Source organism: Eurypyga helias, unplaced genomic scaffold (assembly GCF_000690775.1).
Source record: "Eurypyga helias isolate BGI_N326 unplaced genomic scaffold, ASM69077v1 scaffold161, whole genome shotgun sequence".
NCBI lineage: Eukaryota > Metazoa > Chordata > Aves > Eurypygiformes > Eurypygidae > Eurypyga > Eurypyga helias.
The window spans coordinates 1-22,298 of record NW_010230013.1 but is presented as its reverse complement, the minus strand read 5'-3'; the positions used below and the strand labels follow the sequence as shown (position 1 = coordinate 22,298).

The window sequence follows — 22,298 nt, the reverse complement described above, 5'->3', positions numbered from 1 at the left end:
GGGCTGTACCTGTTTCCTTCTCACGTGATCACCACTTAGGGTGGAGTACCCAAAATGGCTTTCTCCCGCAGCAAAAAGCACTTGTGATCGAGCCACAGAAACAGCTTTTTTGGGCAAGATTTCCATTGTACAGTTCTGCATGAGGCTCCCTTCTCTCCCTGGAACAACCTGTAAGGCCCAGTTTAGGAAGAACTTGCAGGAGCATCCTCTCCCAAAGGTGTCTAACTAGACTGCTCCATTCAAGTTGCTTCTGACAACCAAACTCCTCACTCACCCCTCCCAGCAGGATGATTTTTAACTGGTTTACAACTGCAGGCTTAAGCTTTGCCAATGCAACAGATTTAGTCCATAAGCAAGACTCGTTATGGTTGGTGGCTTCGCCAGGCCTCTGTTGTATGGGCAGCAGTTTATCTACACCCAGTAGTTGCTCTTCCTGTTGTTTTTTCTAATTTCCCACTATTCCTGGAATAACATCAGCATTCAGTTACCAGCACTAATGGAAAATACTTCGTCATTCTATGGAAGGAAGTATAAGGTAGCATTTCCTGTAACAGCAGAGCCCTTGATTCACATTAGGTCACAGCGTGCACCTTTTCTACCCATACCAGCCCTGACCAAAGTACTGTGGGGCTCCTCCTGATCCTGGGAGTCCTTCCTATGGAGTCAGGGTGTAACCAGGGCATACAGCTGGATTGGAGAAATGTTTTTCAGGTCTTGCAGTTTAGATACTGGCTTTGTGAAGCATCAACTCCTTTCTATGGCCATGTCCTCCCCATAGCAATGGGCTGCCAGACAAGGACACTCGTAGTCACTACAGCCCAAACACGTTACGGTGGCAAAAGTCGCTCGGTCGAGCAAGCTCCCCTAGACTGTCAGACCATTAGGAAAATACCTGCCAGCTGGGACACCACAAGACTTCATTCAGCACCTTGAAAAAACCTCATTCCTTGGCTATTCTCCAGCCATCTTCCATTCCCTTACTTTTGTGTTCAACCCAAAATAAGCAGTAGGTAGGTCTTAAATGGGACGCTGAGGTTAATGAACACAATTCCCAAGGCACAGGTAGTGTTTTCCTCCTGTTACTTTGTGATTATCTATATAGTTTAGAAATTGATTTTCAAAGCCAACTCTTTACTTCTGCTGACACCTACCAGAGCTGAATCCTGTAAAGAGACTGCTCACTTACTTCACTTTTTAAACAATGTTTCATCTTCCACAGGAAACTTTCCCATTTCCACAGGAGTTCTAGCAATCGCTATTCCAAAAAACATATCTTACTAGTATAATTCTTTCTACTTTTATAAAAGTTTAAAAATACAAGTAAAGGTCATATGTTAATTTGACATTTCAAAATCATACTCAAACCTGAAGCTTCATAAAAGTAAGTTTGATTATGACACTTGTACTCTACATATAGGAGCAGCTTAAAATTACTTCTCATTGCTTTATGAGCTGAGGGGTTCTTTTTGCAAGAAGACATAATTTTAAAAGGCCTTAAGTAGCAGAGAACACCTATAGGATTTTTTTTATCATTGTCCTGCTAAAATACCAGCAGATGTACCAAATAAAGTACTTTCTGAAAATTCTTGAGCGATCACCGTTCTCACTTCACCAAACTGCTACACAAACAATTTAGAATTAAAAAAACCCCAAACTTTTCTTTTGTCAATGTTGTTAGTAAAATACACTCTTCACCTAGTTTTCCTTGGAATAATTTTAACATACCAAAATAAAAAAGCAGAAATTCTCTTTAAAAATAGGGGGGAGGAACCTATCATTTTATAGGAACACTGAAGATGTGCATAATACCGAGGCTGCTGCTTACACATTCACCTCAACATCTCATTACTATCCTGTATTTCTCCATCCTTATCTTCTCCCTTCTTAATTTCTTACCTAGTTTGTAAACTCTCAAGAGCAAGTTTCTTTTTTTACACAAGGCTTGGCACAACAGAGGGCATCTTTCCACCACAGAAGTAATATAGAGCAATTGATATAGATAATATCATCTTTTATAAAAGGTAATTAGATATTAAATTGTCCTTTTATATTAGCTGGCTTCACTCATCAGTGATTTTTCAGTATGCTTCAGATTCTGCCTCAGAGGAATCATCTGACCCGTACTGAAAGATCAGATGGTTGGCTGGGGACAGCTGGGAATCTGGACAGCTAGAAAAGTGTAAAGGGCTATTTAAATTCTGAATTAAGCATAACAGGCCAATAATTATGCTTTAAAGATGACCCTGAAACTGCTAATCAACTGCTAATACCACCATGAGATTTCAGAGTTAGAAAGGAACTGAGATACGTTGAACCTCCTCCTGGGAAAACCCAACATTCAGGTTGGCTGTCGATGCAGAAGACCACTTCTGTCACATTCACAAGGTTTCTTCATAGCCAGACCTCTGGAAACGTAGCAAAGAGCTGTCTGGTGCATGATTTTTATCTGCTTATGAGAGAATCAGGTATTATTTAAACTCCAGTCTTCAACTGTTGACGTCCAGTCTGAGAAGCTTACAGCTTGCCTGCACATGCATTGTACACACAAACCGTGCTCAGGAGGGTGGATTCCCAGCTGCTGGAATTAACTGCCCAGCTTCTGAGCACAGCAGCCCATAAGACAGAGGATGGGCTACAAGGCTACAACTTGCAAAGGGACTCCACAGAAAAGGCAGATTATACAGGCCATCAATTCTTAAACAGCTAGAAGGTCGTTACCCTAGAAGGGATCTGCTGCTTAGCTCAAAGGCAGAGAAAGGTATTTTCCTGGACTCTAGGATTGTTCATCCCTTTCCTTTATTTGCAATTAAAAGATGATCTAGAGCCATACAGAGCAGCAGATGTGGAACAGACAGCATCATCCTTTCTTGTGCTGTTTTTATAGAGTACAAAGGGAAAACATGGTATGTGCAGCAGTTATGACTTACTCCATATCTGAGCCTCACACACTGATTTAGTACTGATGAGATCATCTTGGGAGGGCAGGGGAATTCTGCCTGGAATGTAGAAGCTCCAGGTATGGAATGTCTTGTAAAACTGAAAGCAAGTAAAGAACTTTCTTACCCATGACAGTTGTAGGTAAGGTTGCTTGAGTACTGGCACCTTAAAACGTAGGTTAAATAAAATCATGCAGCAAGAAGTGTTTGGCCTTGTAACTACTTCCACTGTTACATTACTTACTTATTTTGAGTATACATTTAACTGTTAGTCGGGAAAGAAAAAAAGAAAATAAACATTTATCTTGTTTTGTTCACACCACTGCTCCAATAGGCAAAACATGAAATTGAACAGTAACACAGGAACTGGTTCTGCAAATCAGGGATTGACAAGGTTTTATTTTTATCCCAACATCATTTTTAAAAAGTCCACTAACACTTAAAGTTTAATTATAAAACCTTCCCAGCCCATCAGACTACCAAAAGGGAAATTAACGTAACGAAGGTGCGCAATGCATTTGGTTCCCCATTATAAACCCTCAGACCTCAGGAGATCACCATCAGGAAAAACAGCTTGTCCAGCAGCTCTGCCTCGACGGCTGCAAGTGAGTAAGTGGCAGAGGCTTCATCAAGTCCCCTTTTTTTATTTTTCAAAGCAAATCTAAGGCCAGCAAAAGACATACAAAATGTACTACTCTCAAAGGAATAACTAAAAATATATATTTTTATGCTAGCTGAAAAATACAGCTCACTGGCATGGCTTTTTAATGTTCCAAGAACATAAGGAAATAGAATTTTTAAAATACTTATAATTTGTTAAAATTTCAGTTAAATCTAACTCCATCATAGGCAGAACTGTCAGAACTCAACAGATGTTGAGACTGATCATTTACAATGTATTCAAAGAACCAACACCGCATACAGAAAGATGGAATCTGACCGTTTTAAAAGTGTAATTTTACGTTGAATGTGGTCAGTCAACAATTCATTTTCCAATTAACACAAGCCCTGCTCCTTTTATGTCCTCTGAGGTAGACAGATACAAACATGTAAGAGGACACTGTCTTCATAATTATTTTAGTTCAAAATCTACCGGTTTGCAGAAAACAATCTTCTTTAAGGAAACATACGCAAAATTCAGAACTGTACACTTCCATTGGCACTCTAAAAATAATACGTAATCATTCTTTAAGAATAATACAAGTGCAACACTAGCATTTCCTCAGATTTGATAGGTGCAGTGAAAGTACTTTAGAACATCTCCCTTTACCTGAGGTTTGGAAAAAAAAAAAAAAGTAGGGACGGACTTACACTCTGTCATCAGTACTTCAACATCTCAAGATCATCAAAATAAAGGACCAGCTAGTACAGAGGGAGGTACCATTAAACTGATATCCTCTCACCTCAAGAATTCTAACTAACGTGCAACGGGTTTATTTCTGTTGCCTTCTCAGTGCACCATCAGCAATAAAGGCAAGTTGCAGAGCCTGCTGGGAAGGTGTGGAATTCCAGAATTAAGCTACAAGACCCAACTCAGTTTTCATTCTGCAGGGGAGTGAAATAATCCATGTGCTGAAACTTCAAAACCTCGTTCCCCCAGCTGGTCCAGCCAGGCTGTAGGCTACGAGCAAACAACTCCAAGCATTCCACATCTGGTTTGATAAACTCTGTCAGAACTGCTGTGTAAGAGAAGAAAAAGAAGATAACAACAGTGACAAAGGTATACATAACAATAGTAAGCAAACAAAATCTTCCCTGCGCTGCTAGTGGATGAAAAACTGAATGTTTCATTAAAAAAAAGGGAGAGACAGCAAATTAATTTCATGGGTTTCATCAAGCAGCTGGACTATTTATAGTGAGAAAGTAATTTTAAATAAGTGCCCTTGAGATTCTGAACAATACTGTCGAGGCCTTCAATAGCCTTGATTTATTGGTTTTCATTTAGAGAAAGGGAATGAGGATTTATTTCAACCTCTACATAGACGAGTTCTGAATTTTTCACTAATATCAACCAAACACCTCCTAAACACTCACTTAGCTCCTGTAACACAGGGGCAGCGTTCCCAAAAATAAATAAATATTAAGATCACACTCTCTTCTCCACATCATAAAGGGGATAAAAGCTTTTTTCTTTTTTTTTCAACTGTTAAAAGGTAAAATAAGAAACACCAGTTAAATAAGCATAGCACTAGAAGGGCTATAAAAATGCAGGTACTTCTTTCCCCAGTACCAGCTTGGCAACTGAAGAAATATTTATATAACTTTGTTCTCTAATTCAGTAACATAAATCTCAAATTTCTTCTACAGTTGGGCATTTTTACTGCTTAAATCCAAGCAATTAGATGCCTGTCATTAACATCAATTGTGTCACCGACTATGATTGGTTATTTCTAGACTGACAGAAAAAGATCTTGTATTTTGCCTGAAAAGTATTACTGGAAACAGCTTATTGTTAAATGTGTTACTTGTCATACAGAGCTATTTAGTTTGTGGCTGAGTCAAACAAATTCTTAACTAGGTTTCAGGAAATAGCTACAGAGATATTACATATAAAAATATGCATGTGAAAAGCAAAGGTTTAAGGAGTATCCAATACAAAGCAGGCAGAAAGACTGAAAAAAACGTATCTATACTAAAAATAACATGTTAAGTTTTTATTTTCGTCACTGAGGACAAAAGAAGAAAAACTATGAAACAGTTTCCTTTTCCAAAGGACATCGTACATTTTTTAATCAGACCTCTCAGTGGTTTCTGCATTTCTGCAGCTTAAAAATACAGCTCATAAATCCAACACTACGTTGCTTGACTGAGTCTCTTCAGACATGATCACTGCAGTGAGCAAACACGCATCCAAACAGCATAGGTCAAAGTATGGGAGGGAATGCTTTTTCATCATTTAGGTGCAACCCAAGTGCTGACTTTTTGCATCAAGTTTGCCAGTCACAAACTCCCTGTGTGAGACCCCGGCTGATCTTGTCACGGAATGCTCCTGTTGCAGGAAGATCATAGAATCATAGAATCACTAGGTTGGAAAAGACCTTAGAGATCATCCAGTCCAACCGTATCTGTCCACCACTAAACCATATCTTTCAGCACCTCATCCACCCGTCTCTTAAACACATCCTTAAAGATGAGGATCCTCTTCACTTTCTAGTGAGTGTTAACCAACCCCAGATGCATTTCCTACCTTCACAATCACCTCTTCCAAAGCTTCAATCCATTCAAAACCTTTTCACAAACGTTTTGTAATGGGCATTTCCAAATTTTGTTATGTTTTGGCATGGCATATAAATCTATTCTCCTTCCCTCAATCTTTAACAAATGTCAAATGAATGTCTCAGATGGGTTATCACCAAGGCAGCTTGTAATCTAAAAAATACTGCTACCAGCAGGAAATCTTACTCGAAAAACCTGCTTCTTTTCGAGGCAAGCTAAAATGTGTAAACAAATCTAACATTTGCAGAGAAGAGTCTGGGAGGTTTAGAGGAAAATGTACATTCTGACAGAAAACTTGCCATACTGAACATTGTTGTTTGGCATCACGGGAGTTCATCTAATTAAACCTAGGATTAAATCTATGAGTAGCTGCTTTTATACCATTTTGCAAACCCACTATATTAAAAAAAAAGTGATAAAATTTATTCTTTTACCATGCTCTACTTCGTTATGGATTCCTTGTACACAATTTATTGCCAATATGATCAGAGGGCTGGAGCACCTCTGCTATGGGGACAGGCTGAGAGAGTTGGGCTTGTTCAGCCTGGAGAAGAGAAGGCTCCGGAGAGACCTTACTGCTTTTCAGCTTTTCAATACTTAAAGGGGGCTAATAAGAAAGATGGGGACAGACATTTTAGCAGGGCCTGCTGCAACAGGACAAGACATGATGGTTTTAAGCTAAAAGAGAGTAGCTTCACACTAGCTATAAGAAAGAAATTTTTTATGATGAGGGTGGTAAGGCTCTGCAACAGGTTGCCCAGAGGAGTGGTAGGTGCTCCATCCCTGGAAACATTCCAGGTCAGGTTGGACAGGACTCTAAGCAACCTGATCTAGTTGAAGATGTCCCAGCTCATTGAAGGTGGGTTGGATTAGATGATCTTTAAAGGTCCCTTCCAATCCAAAAAATCCTATTGTTCTATAACTTTAACAAAGGTCTTCCAAAAATCTATTCTCTTGATTGCCTAAGAAAGTCCACGTTGCAGGAGGTTGCACTTTTTCCACAGAAGAGCTGGGAGAGATTGTGGAAACAAAGTTCCAAAGCTTTCAATAAGCTCTCTGTGAGCAGATCCTGACATCTGTAGGATATCTTTTTGACCTCAATGGGCATAAGATCACACAGAGCTTACTGCAGAGTCAGGCTTTATATGATTTCCCCTTCCCTCCATATAAAACCAAAACAGAACAGTGTTATGCTTTATATAGGCTTCTAAGTAGAGGAAGCAATTATTTAGGTGACAAAATTTCATTAAGAGCATATTAGTAATGTTGACATTTGCTCTTAAAATGCATAGAATAAAAATATCATCACAGCACTAAGTCCAGTAATCTAAAGCAGTTTTACTAAACACCAAAAACTTCCATGCCTAAGAGAACAATTTTTAAAAGCACACTTAGGAGATTAAACCAACCCTAAAGATTGGCTTGCCAGAAAACCAAAGAGAGGTAGGTAGCCAAACGTGCTGGTTTTGGCTGAGTCAGTTCAGCAGAAGCAGGAAGCTTGTACCAATCTTCTGATCAATTTCATTATAGAATTTAAAAAGAAAGTCCCACAAATCTCGCAATCTCCTGTTGCCAGAGAGAAGGTCTTTTTTTAAAGTGAGAGGTTTGGTTTTTTTTTAAGAACAGAGACAGATTACATATAATTCAAGATCACATGATAGTATGATTTTCCATTGCTAGGTTGTAGGTATTTACATAATCACACCAGGCAGTAACTTGCACTGCAATGGAAATTACCTTACCAAGAGGGCAATAACATGGCTGTATTTTGTTGGCATAAAATCTTATCACACTGGTTTTCTTAAAATGGGAAAAGTCAGTGTTCAAGTTACAAATTACAGCTTCTTTGTTAGGCTTTTATATCACTAGAATGCTATCTTAACACACATGGATCTGACTCGCAGCCCCTTAAGCAAACCCTGGAGTTTTTTTCCTCTGAAAACAGGTTAGAGGTTCTACATCAGCAGAAAGATTAAATATTAAGTTTTTCTATCATAGGAATAGATTAAAAAAGAAAACAGACAAACAAAAAAAGGCAAAAATAACACACAGACAGTTAGTTTTACCCACTTACAGATACCACTGACAACAAAAAATAGACAATAAATAGATTATTCTTTATCACTTGCAAGTATCATAAACACTATGACAGCAACTCAGGAACCTATAATTGGGCATAGAATGCCCTAGGACACACGAAGCTAGCTAGCACAAAGCTGGCTGGTAGAAAAAACACTGGTCTTCCAGCAAACCCACTTCCCTTTGAAGCATAATCCTGTGTTCAGGCAGGACACCTGCCATACCTGACTACTCTTAATCCCGATCATGTACTGAAGATGCATGCTGCTAAAAGTGTTTAAATAAGGAAAAGGAGGAATCATTTTTGAAGCAAGCAACAGTTCCCCCTTATCTTTTGAAATTCCATTACCTAAACAGCAAGTTCTGCATGGCAAATTGCATACAAAGTGAAAGGGACTGTGGGCTTTTCACTGCCTGATTTGTGAACCATGCAAAGCACAAAGCACATGACTGAACTCACTTCACAGTAACCCTTTAAAAGCATTTGCAACATAGAGGTCCTTATTACCCAGTTTGTCTAAGCCCTGAATAGAGTAGGACCAGAAAAAGATCTGAAACTCAGCACAAAGATGGCCTTACATCTCTGTATCTTTCCTGAGTTTCAAGTCATAGAATCATGGAATGGTTTGGGTTAGAAGGGACCGTAAAGACCATCTAGTTCCAACCCCCCGGCCATGGGCAGGGACACCTTGCACTAGACCAGGTTGCTCAAAGCCTCATCCGGCCTGGCCTTGAACACTTCCAGGGATGGGGCATCCACAGCTTCTCTGGGCAACCTGTTCCAGTGCCTCACCACCCTCTCTGTGAAGAATTTCTTCCTGATATCTAATCTAAACCTTCCCACTTTCAATTTAAACCCATTCCCCCTTGTCCTGTCACTACAGGCCCTTGCAAAAAGTCCCCTCCCACCTTCCTTGTAGGCCCTTTCAGGTACTGGAAGACTGCAAACCTAGATGTTGATGCAGCTATCAATTATTCTAACTGTAAGGACTCACAAGGTATATAAGGAAACAAAAGGCATTTACTTCTTTTTACTTCCAAGAACAATTTTATAACATGGCCTAACAAGCCAGGAGTGCTACAGGAGGAGGGAGCTCCCAAGACTTCCCACTGAACTCTTCTGCTGGAGATATGCAAAGCAGCTAGAACATAGCCAAGAATTAATTCCAATGTTTTTAGGCATACTCCTAATATGACAATATTATTTTCTAACAATAAATGCACATACTTAAAAAGCTGGAGGAGAAATGGCTGTAACAAAAAGAATTTATAAAACAGGAAAAGAAAACAAAAAGCGTTTGAGGTTCTACATTACTTCACATCATCTAACAGAATACCTTCTATGTCTTCTAAGAGCAACACTCAATTGAATTAGGAAGAAAACCTGCTGTTATTTGAATCAAAACCGGGAGTAACAAAATTTCATTTTAACACATTTGCATAAAGAAGCTTAAGTACATTTACAATGACATATTAAAGCTCTAAGCATTTAACACAGCACATGCATCACCAAAAACCCCTACAGTCGCAATTTCATGGTTAAATGCACTGTAGGAACACAAACATCTCTTTTTGATGGCTTACTTTAATTTACATCTTTCTCCTCCCCCAGAGAGATAAACTGTTATAATCAGTCATTAAGTGGCTACATATGTACCAACATACAGCCTTTATAGTAGTAATAAGAAATAAAGTGCCAGACAGCATCAGTAAATACTAATATTTTTGGCTTTGTTACTACTTAAACAAAGCATAAAGAATGCGTGTGAGTCATCAAGTGTCCTTCTCCCTCACTGCCAAAATTCTGCTTCTGTTCACATTTCTTCCGAACTACTCTAGGGTGTAGCTCAGGTGCTCTCTACTGGCCGCTTGAGAATACTGTCCACTCACCCTTTTACAACACCGAAGTCTACACATCAGCAATTAGCTTTTGTCTTACGGTCCACCTTTTCATTCCATAACCGCGTTCAACGCAGCTGCCAAAACTGTAGGATACACGTGGATTTGTATTAAAAAAACCCCTTGTAAATCACTGACATTGCTCTACAGCAAATTCATTTTTCAAATAGAAACATACACGCTGCACAATGGTATCAAATCCCAGCATTCAGATACAGACTCAAGAAATATATAAATTAGCACGGACAATTTCTTTCAAAACCCATTCAGGGTCATCATTTATAAAGGATTCCCCAATATTGTTTCTAGATTCTGGCCTACACAAGAATTGTTCTGAGGACTATTTTGGCACTAGAATTCTCTATAATACATTCAAACTGCTGTTTTGCACCCTCGGACACCTCACAAGTTTCCTGTTTGTGTCTGAGTGTGCTGGCTAAGTACTGGTTTTCTGAAGAGGCCCTAGGAGGCTGACTCACAAACCACTACCCTACCTTTCATTAGCTTAAATCAACACACATACTTCCTGCTGTAGCCCTAATTCTTAAAAAATGTGCCTTCAGAACTGGAAAGAGATGTTCCTAGAATTGCTTTTTTTTTAATTTATTTTTAGCTACCAAAGTAAGCGCCTTTACTCATTTTTTTAACAGGTGTATATATACGTATGTTAATGCAATAACTACAAGCCCAATGTACAAATTTTAGAGCCTTCCTAGACATATAACAAATATTCAGATCAGCTTCCTAACTGAAGTTGTTTGGTTCCTCAGGATGCCAGTGAAGCAACCTGTGATGCCTCTCCTCTCCAACAGCATTACGCATTTCTTCCACCTGCCTTTTCTGATGTGATGGCACAACACCACACACACCTAGAATATTTGCAGATTCACCACGAGTTTTCCCTTTGGGGGAGGCTGAAACCATTTTTGTGAGAGGTATGAAATACATTTCTTACCACAGCATTGTAAAGCACTCAGCTGCTATAATGATGAGAGTAGTACAAGTTTCTACTGATGAAATTAGTCAAAGCAAGACTGCTCCAGAACAATGTGCAAAAGGTAACATACCACACAAGTGTTCAAATCCTTTGGACCAAACTTTGAAAGGTTGAATTCATACACACACTAACTGGCTGGATGGAGTTACTGCATTGATTTCAATAAATTAAATACTGCTCCTCAGAAATAAGCAGGGCACGCTTATTTAGCCTAAAGACGAGGCTCAGGGGGCACCTGGTTGCTCTCTACAGCTACCTGAAAGGAGATTGTAAGGAGGCAGGTGCTGATCTCTTCTCCCTGGTAACTGGCTATAGGACAAGTGGGAATGGCCTCCAGGAGGTTTAGATTGGATATTAGGAAAAACTCCTTCACTGAGAGAGTGGTCAGGCATTGGAACAGGCTGCCCAGGGAAGAGGTGGAGTCACTATCCCTGGAGGTGTTCAAGGAACATGTAGACGTGGTGCTTGAGGACATGGTCTAGTGCTGGGTTGATGGTTGAACTAGGTGATCTGATAGGTCTTTTTCAACCTTACTGATTCTGTGCGATTCTGTGATCTTTTGCCTACTGTCAACAATTTCAAAATAATTAAGTTTTTAGATTTAAAGGTGTAACTGTACTGCAGGTGTATAAGCAACTCATGCAAACATAAAAACATTTCTTTCAGGATGACACAATGAGGAGGTTTCTGCTTTCATTAGCTAAGTAGAAGATATCCTATTTCATATATTCCCAGAAGTCCCGTTGTGTGTGTGCCTGCAAGGTACTTTAGGTCATTTGACATAACTTCATACATACGGTATCTGTAAACTGTTCCTGCAGTATTTAAAAAATAAATCTAAAAATGCTACTATTTTTTTTTTTACATATCTACCCAAAATATTGACACAGTGACGCCTGAGGTTCTACTTTTCACAGTCATTCTTAGAGGCCACGACTTTGGTGTCTTACAACAACATTTTTAGAAACGTTGAGGAACCGCAAGTCCTGTTGAGCAAAATTGCCTGGCATATGGAAAATTAAGGTACTTCATATATAAAGGTATGTATCTCCTTCTAGGTACACGTGAGACATCCAAGTCCATCCTACAGAAACATCATGAACAAAACAAGACGTACCAGTAAGAGGGGGTTTATGTGAATGCAGACTGCAGGGTATGCTGACAATTAACTTATGTTCTGGAATTGGAAGTACATCTTCAGGTTTCCTGTCGTATAAATCAAAGCAAGAAAACAAGAATGAGAATGAATACCACCAAATGTAGCTCTCGGACCTACTTCAGATGGGAGCTAACACACAGAACGTTCATTCACAGTCAAACTTTACGTAAGTCTAAGGGAAGTTCAGTGTTGCTCAGCCAAAATATACAATACGACTGCATATGAAATCACTGACTTCAATAGCCATAGAAAGCCACTGAGAACAAACAACATGGTCCTGTATGTTTTCGTGTGTAAAAAAATACCAGCACCCCCAAAATGGCATGAGCCTGTGCCACAGACACATGGTCCAAGAGAACCTGTCAGCCAAATAACCCTGTCCACGAGGCTTTTATCTGAGCCAGTTCCAAACAGATATAAGGATGAGACAAAGGTTTCCATCCTTTAATCTCACTAAAGCACTCCCTTATCCCAAAGCTAGTAAGCCTATATTTAGGCCCACAATCAGCCAAAAGATGACACCAAGAGATTTTTGGGACATTATATTGTATTACGAACAAGTGATATATACAAAGAGAATCTTAGCAGCCTCAAAAAAGACATTTACTATAAATATCCTGGCATACCTTAAGGTTTCCTTTACGTCTCCTTGAACTCTCCCCAGTACAAGAACTTCATAAGGCTTTTTGTGTAAAGAATCCAAAGGCAATACAAATTCTCCAGCTCTAGTAATCTGCCGCAAAGGAGTTAAAAAGACACAGTGGAAGATTTTCATACCTTATTTTTTCAAGACATTTTCTTTGATTAAAAGGAAGATACTGGTGATACCATACATTTCAAATACATAAGCACATGGTAGTAAATAGACAAATTTTAAGAATATAGTGTGTCATAGTGCAAGCCTTCTCAGTCTCCAAGAAAGAAACAAAACATTGAGAACTTACTTTTACCCAGTGCCACTCAGCAAGTGATTTCACAGACCAATGAGGATAAAGTTCTTCCTTAACGAAACGTAAGTGCTTCTGTCTATTAGTCACCCACGTGACTACAAGACAATTTGGAGCAGCTAGAGCTGGTACAGGAATCTGCTTGATTTGCCATGAAGACAAGTGGCTGTATCTAATGGCCAATACAGTGAGAAAGCAAGTTAGCATATGCCAAATATAAAAATTGCAAAGCAACACAAATGGATAAGGAAATTAAACAGCCAAGAGGCCTCAAGAACTTGCTTACTGCCTGGCAACACAAGTCAAAAATGGATCAATACTGACACCCAGTGGCCAAATCTGATGGATTCTGATTAAAAAAAATCATTAGTGTGTGTACTTAAGTTTTACTGAGCAGCACCTGTAATTACGTTATTTCTACTATTCTTCCACATACAGCATTATGAGGTGTGGTTCTAAAAAAGTCTAAAAGCCCACATTTAAGAACTATCATATGTAATTCAATACTCTCATCTTCATGCCAGAACAAAGCAATTTATTGTAAAGCAGCTCTTTAACCAACGTAACATTATTCACTTTTGATAATACGCAATCTCTCTTCTGAATGAAAACGACAAGTGAGTCATTTAGAAGTGCAAGAGCAACACTAGTTTGACTGTAATTTAAAAGGTCATAAAAGAGTAATCACTTCTCCAATTATTTGCAGAAGTTATTCATTATTTTTAAATTACCATTCATGGTAAAAGTTCTCTAGGTTATTCAGAAGAGTTCTGCATATTTTTGAGCTAACTGTATGCTACATTTCTGAATACAGTACGCTTTCCAGATTCTGTCCTGTTCTACCATTTTTCTCACTATGCTATCCTACACAATGATTGAGTTGCAATTCATAGAACCTACATGCTGCAGCACGAAAACCATTGGCACACTGCCTACTGGAACAAACTGCCACCATCTAGGTACCTGGGAACCCTATAAAATGCAACAGTGAAAACAACAGTGAGAAATGGATAAAAACAAGGATAAAATCCAAATACTTCCTGGACTAGACTGCCCAGAGAAAGCAAGATTCACAACCCAGATGTGAAATGCTTAACAGAGACTAGCCATCAACAAGGTAACTAACAACAGCGACAGCTCTTCCACCTTTTGCTTTAATTTTGAAAGGGAGAGAGGGTCTTGCTGACTAATTCGTGCCTGTGAATATCTACAATTTTCTTCTGAGTAACTTAGTTAAGACAGAAACCTAAATTAGTTTAATTCTGTATTTCTAGTGGTTTCTGCATGGCTTTCAAAGTAAAACTTCTAATTAGTCTCTGCATCTTCAAATTATGTCTTCATAACAAGCTTCAAAAGCTACAGTAGATGTTATTCTACAAAGTTGTAAGACCATATTTCCTGTCTGCCCTTCCTGTACATGGATAAAATTCTATGGTAATCAAGAGAGCTCCACTGGCATAAGCCTCATGTTACTCAGTGGAGAACAAAGCCCATAAAATTTTAAGTTAATGATTTCATAAAACTACAGTATTCAAAGTTCCTGTTGCACTTGAGGATTTCACTGCTGCATTATCACTTTCTCTCTTCTACCCCTCAGACTGAAGCTCAAACCACAGTTCAAATTAAAAAAAAATATTAAAAAAAATAAAACTTCTAAATAGGACCTCAGTCCTCGAAACACACGTTTATGTAGCTTTATGCTCACTGAAGTATCCCTAATAATTTCAAATTAATATCTGCATGATCTGTGCCTCCAGGCTTTCAGGCATCCAGGAAAGCCAGATTCCAGGTTTTCCTTAAAACTCTCAAGGACTAACATTCTCTCACCAGTTAGGCAATTTAAGATCTACTCTTGCAAATATTTTGTATAAGTACCCAAGCCATTTCAGTGAAATCCCTGAGACATTTCATAGAATTGAAGGTAGGCACATGCCAAAGTATTTGCTAGTTTAAGCTACAGTCTCACAGTTATACTGGTCTTGGATTGCCTGAGTTTATCAAAATGTTGACTACCCTTTGTAAGCTGACAAACTTTTCTCGATTTTACTATAAGTTACCTGTTACTCCTTTTAACAGACTTGTTCTCCCATGGTGGATCAATCACAATTACATCATATGTTTTCTTGTCTGGGAAGTGAAATTACCAAAAAAAAAAAAAAAAATCAATAGTTTTAAAATACATCTACAGATTAGAACTGATAAAGGCTTAGCTACCCACATACACATAACATTCGAAGAGCCAACCATGCAGCAAAGCCACAACTTTCTTCTGTTTTTTCCAAATAAGAAGTAAAAAGGCTTCTAGCATGCTTGTATCAATTCACCTAATCATGTACTTCCAAGATTTTTAGGCCGATTACCTAAGGAAAGGACTTCTATGTGATCTGTGTCAGACCTCTCCAAGAATTTTTTAACATCTTGGGGACTTTCAGGAAAAAAGGCTGATAGAGTGCAAGTCTCAAAGATGAAAATCCTGAGTTTCCATCAGAAGCTACGTAATAAGGTGCTCAGCTGAGTGAAAGGCTGCAGCCCTGAACACAACATTCCTGTCCTGCTGGAGGTGAAGAGAGACAGAGAGCTAGACCCAGCTAACTGGCTAAATTCTGGACTTCAAACAAAAATTTATTACTTGGGTAATAAAATTCCACCTCCTGCATGTTCTTATTAATAAAAATAAATCAGTGAACATCTAACTTACATACTTTTCCTCCCTTCTAATATGCAACTAACAAATCTAAAGTTACTGATTAGAGGGTAGACCAGTATAAACCCAGTAATCCCTCTTGCTCACAGGCAACATCTTTCCTACAACATTGTCTGATGAAGCTTAGCTGCTGCTAATAATAATAATGAAGGTCAAATTGAAAGCTTATGGAATGGTTAAGTACAGCAAACACCACCACATGTTGTCAGCTTAAAGCTTTCTGCATGTCCCATTAAGGCTTGGGATACGGGCCCAGAGAACTTTTGATTTACTTTTACAAAGAGTTAATTCTAAAACCCCACAATTTCTCCGTCACTGATTTTCGCTTAAGCCAATACGCTCAGCTGTGAACTGCAGCAGCTGAGAAGTCAACTCATGTTTGCTACTCAATGGTCTTGCTAAAGTGGTGTTCACCTCCAGCCGGGTGCAGCAGCCCCTCAAACTGTTATCTTCTCTAGAGGACACTGGGGTCAGTTTCACATTCAGTTTACGTCAATTTAAATAGACCCTGCCGCTGAACAGGATGAATCTGTAAGGGAACCCTTGCTTTAAGCGCATAATCTCATCCTTCTCCCGTGGTCTAATCCAGCTGAAAACCAGGACAGCAATAACACCACCCAACAGCAGCATGGACTTATCTATGTTAAAGCCTCATCATGTAGGATAGGGACCCAGCAGCAAAGCCAGTCCCAATTCAACACATTTACAGGACTTCTGTACTGACAGTGGCTTGGAACATGCCCACAAACTGTCATATTTTGGCTGAGACTTTTCAAGAAGCTTCTTGGAGATCGATAACTCCCCCCATGGCATGAGCTCCCAACTACTCAAGATTCCTTTGAAAACCTTCATGTGTTTCACAGAATCATAGAATGGTTTGGGTTGGAAGGGACCTTAAAGATCATCTAGTTCCAACCCCCCTGCCATGGGCAGGGACACCTTCCACTAGACCAGGTTGCTCAAAGCCTCATCCAGCCTGGCCTTGAACACTTCCAGGGATGGGGCATCCACAGCTTCTCTGGGCAACCTGTGCCAGTGCCTCACCACCACATTTGCACAAAACCACTCTGAAAGTTTGCAGCAACATTTCCTAACAGTGTGATGCTGTATATTAAAATCTGTTTATTCAGTCCTTCGTCATCTTGACATTAACTGCCCTTCTCAGGCAGGACAGAAGTGGTAAATTCTAATGCCTAAAGATACTTACAGTTCAGCAGGGGCTGTAAACATGAAATATCAGATAAAAGGAAACTGCTCCTTGGTGGCACCAAGTACTTCTGGTCCATTAACACAACTATCTTTGCACAGTTTGAGCTGTTTTCTGTAACACATGAAAGCAGGTCCTGCTCTGGAACGGAGGTTTCATCATCCAGCACATGTACAACTTGCTGGTCACTTTCATTCACAGCTGGAAACTGCTTTGCCATCTCACATAATTCAGCCAACGCACAGCCGATGTGTCCAGGAATGACATTCTTCCTGCAATGGAGTTCTGCAGTACTGCCGTGAAGAAATCCACTTTTAAGTCCTTCTTGGACTAAATGCAAAGTGCCTTCCCAAATGAGCTTCCTGACCTGTATGGTGACAAAAAAAAAAAAAGGGGGAAAAGAAATGATCTTTCAAGAATCTACTTGAATGAGACAGAAATTAAAATATTTTCAATGTGCAGAGTGGGAGAAGGACCCTTGCCAAACACTTGAGTTCACTGACTCAAAAGCTACAAGGGCATAATAATAAGGCCATGCAGACTTCTGATGATTTTCGGTAAGGTTACAACAATTAGAAGCCTGGAGAAAGAAAGAGTGAGAGACTACTGAATAAAACATTTCACAGACAATAGAGGTGGATTATTACTGTTCCAAATCAACATAAATTTCAAAACAATAATTTGAAGTGTAAGTTAAAATTCTAGTCTAATTTCAGGTTACTGTGCCCATATACACATTTTTAATTGAGATGTACACTTGGATCTAAAAATCAGTATTTCTCCACATTTTAACTTACTTTGAAAAACAAAATCTTATGTATTTTAAAAGTAATGTGGAAGTACAGTCAGTAAATCAAATTAAATTATTAGAATTTGTTTTGAAGCTCTTCTAAATTGTATGTGTCAAATAATCTCCCAGTGAGTCCAGGAAGATAAAATTATTGGATCTATACACATTCTCATTTGCTTCAGCACCCTCCCTTTGCAAAATAAAGAGTAGTTCTAACAAACGGCTACTGAAAAAATCCAGCATAGTTTGTACTGTTCCCTGTGTTGACTCTGATTGAAATTCATAAATGGATTCAGTGCCTGCTTTCATGGGCAAGACACAAATTAGGGGTTTTTTTGTAAAGGTATTCTAAAGATATGAATAAGTGCCAAAATAATCTGAATCGACTTGCAGACCTACAACTTTTGACACTACAAATATAGTAAAACCCAACACATTCCAATCTGTGAATGGTATTGGAGGTTTACTGGGATCACAGATGTTTCAAAACTGTCTTTTTCACATATTCACCAAAAATCATTTGAAGTTACACAGGCCTCCAAGTCAAACTTCTCATTTCTTCCCTTATTCCTACTGTTGAATGACTTTCTTTTAGCTTAAAGGTTTTCATACTCATAAACCTCTTAGATTTTGAACTTCAGAGTACTCTCCTTTAAGACGATTCTGCACATACATAGCTTATTCACAACAATAATTACAGGACCTCTACACTGTATCATAGCAAATGGGACACATTTACTTAAAAATTTAGCCAAGTAGAAGATTTTACTCATTTACTCATTTAAATATAGTCCAAGAGGAACAGAATTAAACAGAAAGCCCAACATGACTAACACCTTTGTCAGAGGAAAGAAAACAGGTGTAGGTCCTAGTCTCACATCACTATTTAGGAAAGCGGTAGGAGTACGTGAAGCATCCTCCACAGGTTACATTTCCAAGAATTACTAACATGTATCAGTGTAATTCAGTTGTAACTTCATGGCAGTGTGCTTCCCATCCATCATTTCTGCTTAATCAATAGCCACCAGTGGCCATAGTGGTGGCTGCATCCAGCTTAAAGTGGACTGCAGTGACACAGGTAACACCACAACAGCTAAGGGCTATAAATCTTGCTCAGCAGCTGAGGGTTAGTTGAGCATGCACTGACCAAAGTATGGCTGGTATGCATATATGACTAAAAGCCAATCACCTTACTCCATAAATAGTAGACAGCCCAAATATCATTGAGTTCTCCTGCATGGCAGACAGCTGCACACTGGGATCTCCCCTTCAGTAGAGACACCTCTCAAGGTTACTCCTTAAGGTTGAGAGACATAGCATATCAGATATTCGGTAAATGAATTGGGAATAAGTGTGCAGAATTTTGAAATCTTAGCTAATAAAAAGATTGATTGTGCATATATAATCCTTTAGACATAAACTGTTGACCAAATCCGGATCTAGCCGCACCTAGACTGCTCTCTGAGGAGTTTAGAACGCAAGGGGGTCCTCTCCAAACCTCACGACTCAATGGGAGGGTCTCCTTAACAGTTTTGTCTGACCCTGTCCTCTCTGCAATAAATAATCAAGTGTACTTTGTCATCGAATTTTGTTAAACCACTGTCACATTCACCACTGAACTTTGTTAACTCACTCCTCTCCTGCGAGTGAAGTGCACCACTCTACCTGTGACAAACCTCACCAGCACATCAACCTGAGCCTAAATAGAGACTTGAATCCCAAGTCATTCATGGTGCTTTAGTATGACAATGTAAAACGTTAAGACAGAATAATTTCTCATTAGGAGAACAAGACATCTTGGAGCACATTTAGTCAGAGAAGCTTTGAATAACTTCAGCACAGTGTCTGGATATACTAACGATGAGTTGATCTTCAGAACAGGTTACACTGTTTATTTCGAATCAATCACCTCTTGTTCAACTAGTACGTAACTCACCACCATATAATACTGTGCTGGGTTTGGTTGGGCTAGAGTTAATTCTCTTCACAGTATCTAGTATGAGGCTATGTTTTGCTGAGAAGAATGTTGTTAACACACTGATGTTCTTAGTTGTTGCCAAGCAATGTTTATACTAAGCCCAGGACTTTTTCAGTTTTTCATACTGCTCCTTTTCTCCCGGCTTCTTCTCTGCAAGAGGCTGGGAGAAGACACAGCCAGGACAGCTGACCCCAACTGACCAAAGGGATATTTCATGCCATAGGATGTCATGCTCAGTATATAAGTTGGGGACAGTTGACGGGGGGTCTGGCTCTCAAGGCTCTTGAGCTCTGTCTTGCTCTCTCCCTGGCTCTTGCTCTCACTGCTTGGGGACTGGCTGAGCATCGGTCGGCTGGTGATAAGCAGTTTTATCATTGGTGGTTTTTCTTATTCTTGTCCTCCTTTTCATTACATAGTAATAATATTAGTAGTTTCATTACATATTGTTATTAGCATTATTAATGTCATTATTTTATTTCATTTATTTTCAACTATGAAACTGTTCTTATCTCCACTCATGAGTTTTCTTACCTCTTCCTCCAATTCTCTCCCCTATCGCAGTGGGGGAGTGGTAAGGTGAGCAAGTGGCTGTGTGTGCTTAGCTGCTGACCAGGGTTAAGCCACAACAAATGCTCAGTTATCCGTAAAAGACATTCTGTGAAGGCAGTTTCCAGCTTTTCGAAATGCCTCAACTGCAGTTTCATGTCTAGTTTGTTTCACATATATCTGCACAGGAGACATTCTCTGTATGCACTTACTCATTTAAAGACTGGAGAGATGACCTTCCCTCATTAGTGGAGCAAGTCACAAGAACAGAACTTGTTTGCAACCACGTCTCGCACCCTGCACGTGCCCAAAGTCAGGGATCACATACTTGCAAAATACACTTTTCTTCAGACTTACCTTTGAATGGTATTCTAAAGCATCCAGTTCACCCTGGTTGAATACACACTTCCTTTTACGTTTCTGCAGAATAAGCAAACAATGAAAAGAACAATCCATATTAGTCCATAAGGAAGGGAAAAGAATAAATAATCAAACATATCTGAATTATAAATTAACTCTTTTAAAAAATAGAAGAAACTTTCCATCTCTTTCTTTTTCTATCCCAAGTCCAATAAGCGAAAAGATGATCTCGAAATACCTAGGCTGCTGTAGGTGTTCACAAGGAACAATCGGCTTAAAGCTGTGTTATGCTACTCATGGCACTGGGATCTGAAGGTCTAGTACATGCCACACTTCACGTTCATGTCTCCTTTGGGCCCACACTAGAAGGTATTTGTTCAACTCCCAAGTGCAGTTTACCAGCAACAGGAGAACATTGACTACGTCTCCACAATTACATCTGGTGATTTAGACCTGTGACTCCTTCTTTTTGGTCCATAAGGAGTAGTACTGAACAATCTACATATTGGAAGCAAATTCATACTGTCCTTCCATCCTTGTTAACAGTTTCAACTCAAATGCCTGACTACAACCAACGTCATAAGATTTTGAGCAACCCACAGCTTTTGAGTCACAGGATGCACATTACAGACATAAAGGACACAAGAATATCCACACAAGTGCTTATGTTTCCCATGCATCTTGAAATCTATTGTGAAAAAGTTCCTGCTCTCCTACATAACGTCAGGAAACTGAAATGTGCATGACAAGGTTACTGGTATATTATTTACTAAGTGTTTACTGTAGTTTACTGTTATTATGGAGAACATACCTTCCTAGCACTGGCAACAGCATCTCCCACGTCACTCTTGGTTCCTTCTGGGTGTTCCTCTCTGCTGCTGTTGGCCCCTATTTCTGTGAGGCTCACCTCTGGGCACCCCTGCGACAGCTGCTCCTCAGGAGCTGCAGCTATATGGGGCTTGGAAACGTCAAAGAACTCCTCCCGAAACATGTATCTCGTTTTTGCTGCTTTACCTTCTGTTCCTATCCCATCTCCAGGACCAGGAATAGGACCATCTCTTGAGGAGGAGGTGGCAGCAAAGGTAGCAGTGTGACAATCACCAGTGGATGTGTCAGAAGTATTGGGAGTGACAGCCCCAGCACATGCAAAGGAGTCACAGATCTCATAACCGCACCGGTTGATGAAGGAGAGATGATCCACAAGCCACCCCGCTGCCAGTCGGTGTACCACAGCCATCACAGCTCCCCTTTTCAGGAAGGAAATTCAGCTCCCTGAAATCGTAGCTGGTGATTGTACATACTTCCTGGAGCAAGCTCCTCCTGCGGGGATTTTTTAAGAGTTTACTTTTCAGAATCGTCACGGTTTAATAAAGTGGCCCCAATCTTCTGACAGGCATTTCCATGTGTGCACAGGACCCCCCACTGAAACTTCTGACTTCGGCTGTTCTCCCCACTGTGGCTTCCCTTTCATGCCTGTGTC

The 22,298-nt window shown here is 39.6% G+C and overlaps 1 protein-coding gene across 1 annotated transcript; it reads right to left on the bottom strand.

Annotated features, from left to right (window-relative positions):
- Positions 1-4,469: 4,469 nt before the first annotated feature.
- On the bottom strand, positions 4,470-22,055 carry METTL4 (methyltransferase like 4). The gene is made up of 8 exons (XM_010160583.1): positions 21,630-22,055; positions 20,816-20,878; positions 17,145-17,511; positions 15,291-15,360; positions 13,231-13,405; positions 12,913-13,019; positions 12,245-12,333; positions 4,470-4,615 (listed from the first exon to the last, which is right to left on the bottom strand). Exons 1-8 carry the CDS (start codon positions 22,053-22,055, stop codon positions 4,470-4,472), a joined length of 1,443 nt encoding a protein of 480 aa, XP_010158885.1.
- Between the last annotated feature and the right edge of the window lie 243 nt (positions 22,056-22,298).

Bases quoted from the DNA above. Each gene is read 5' to 3' on its own strand.
- METTL4 (XM_010160583.1), bottom strand. From the start codon at position 22,055: ATGGCTGTGGTACACCGACTGGCAGCGGGGTGGCTTGTGGATCATCTC. The intron at 13,020-13,230 runs GTAAGTTCTCAA...CCTTTGCGGCAG, and splicing joins CTGAGTGGCACTGGGTAAAA to ATTACTAGAGCTGGAGAATT. The intron at 4,616-12,244 runs GTACGTCTTGTT...TCTCTTACACAG, and splicing joins ACATAAACCCCCTCTTACTG to CAGTTCTGACAGAGTTTATC.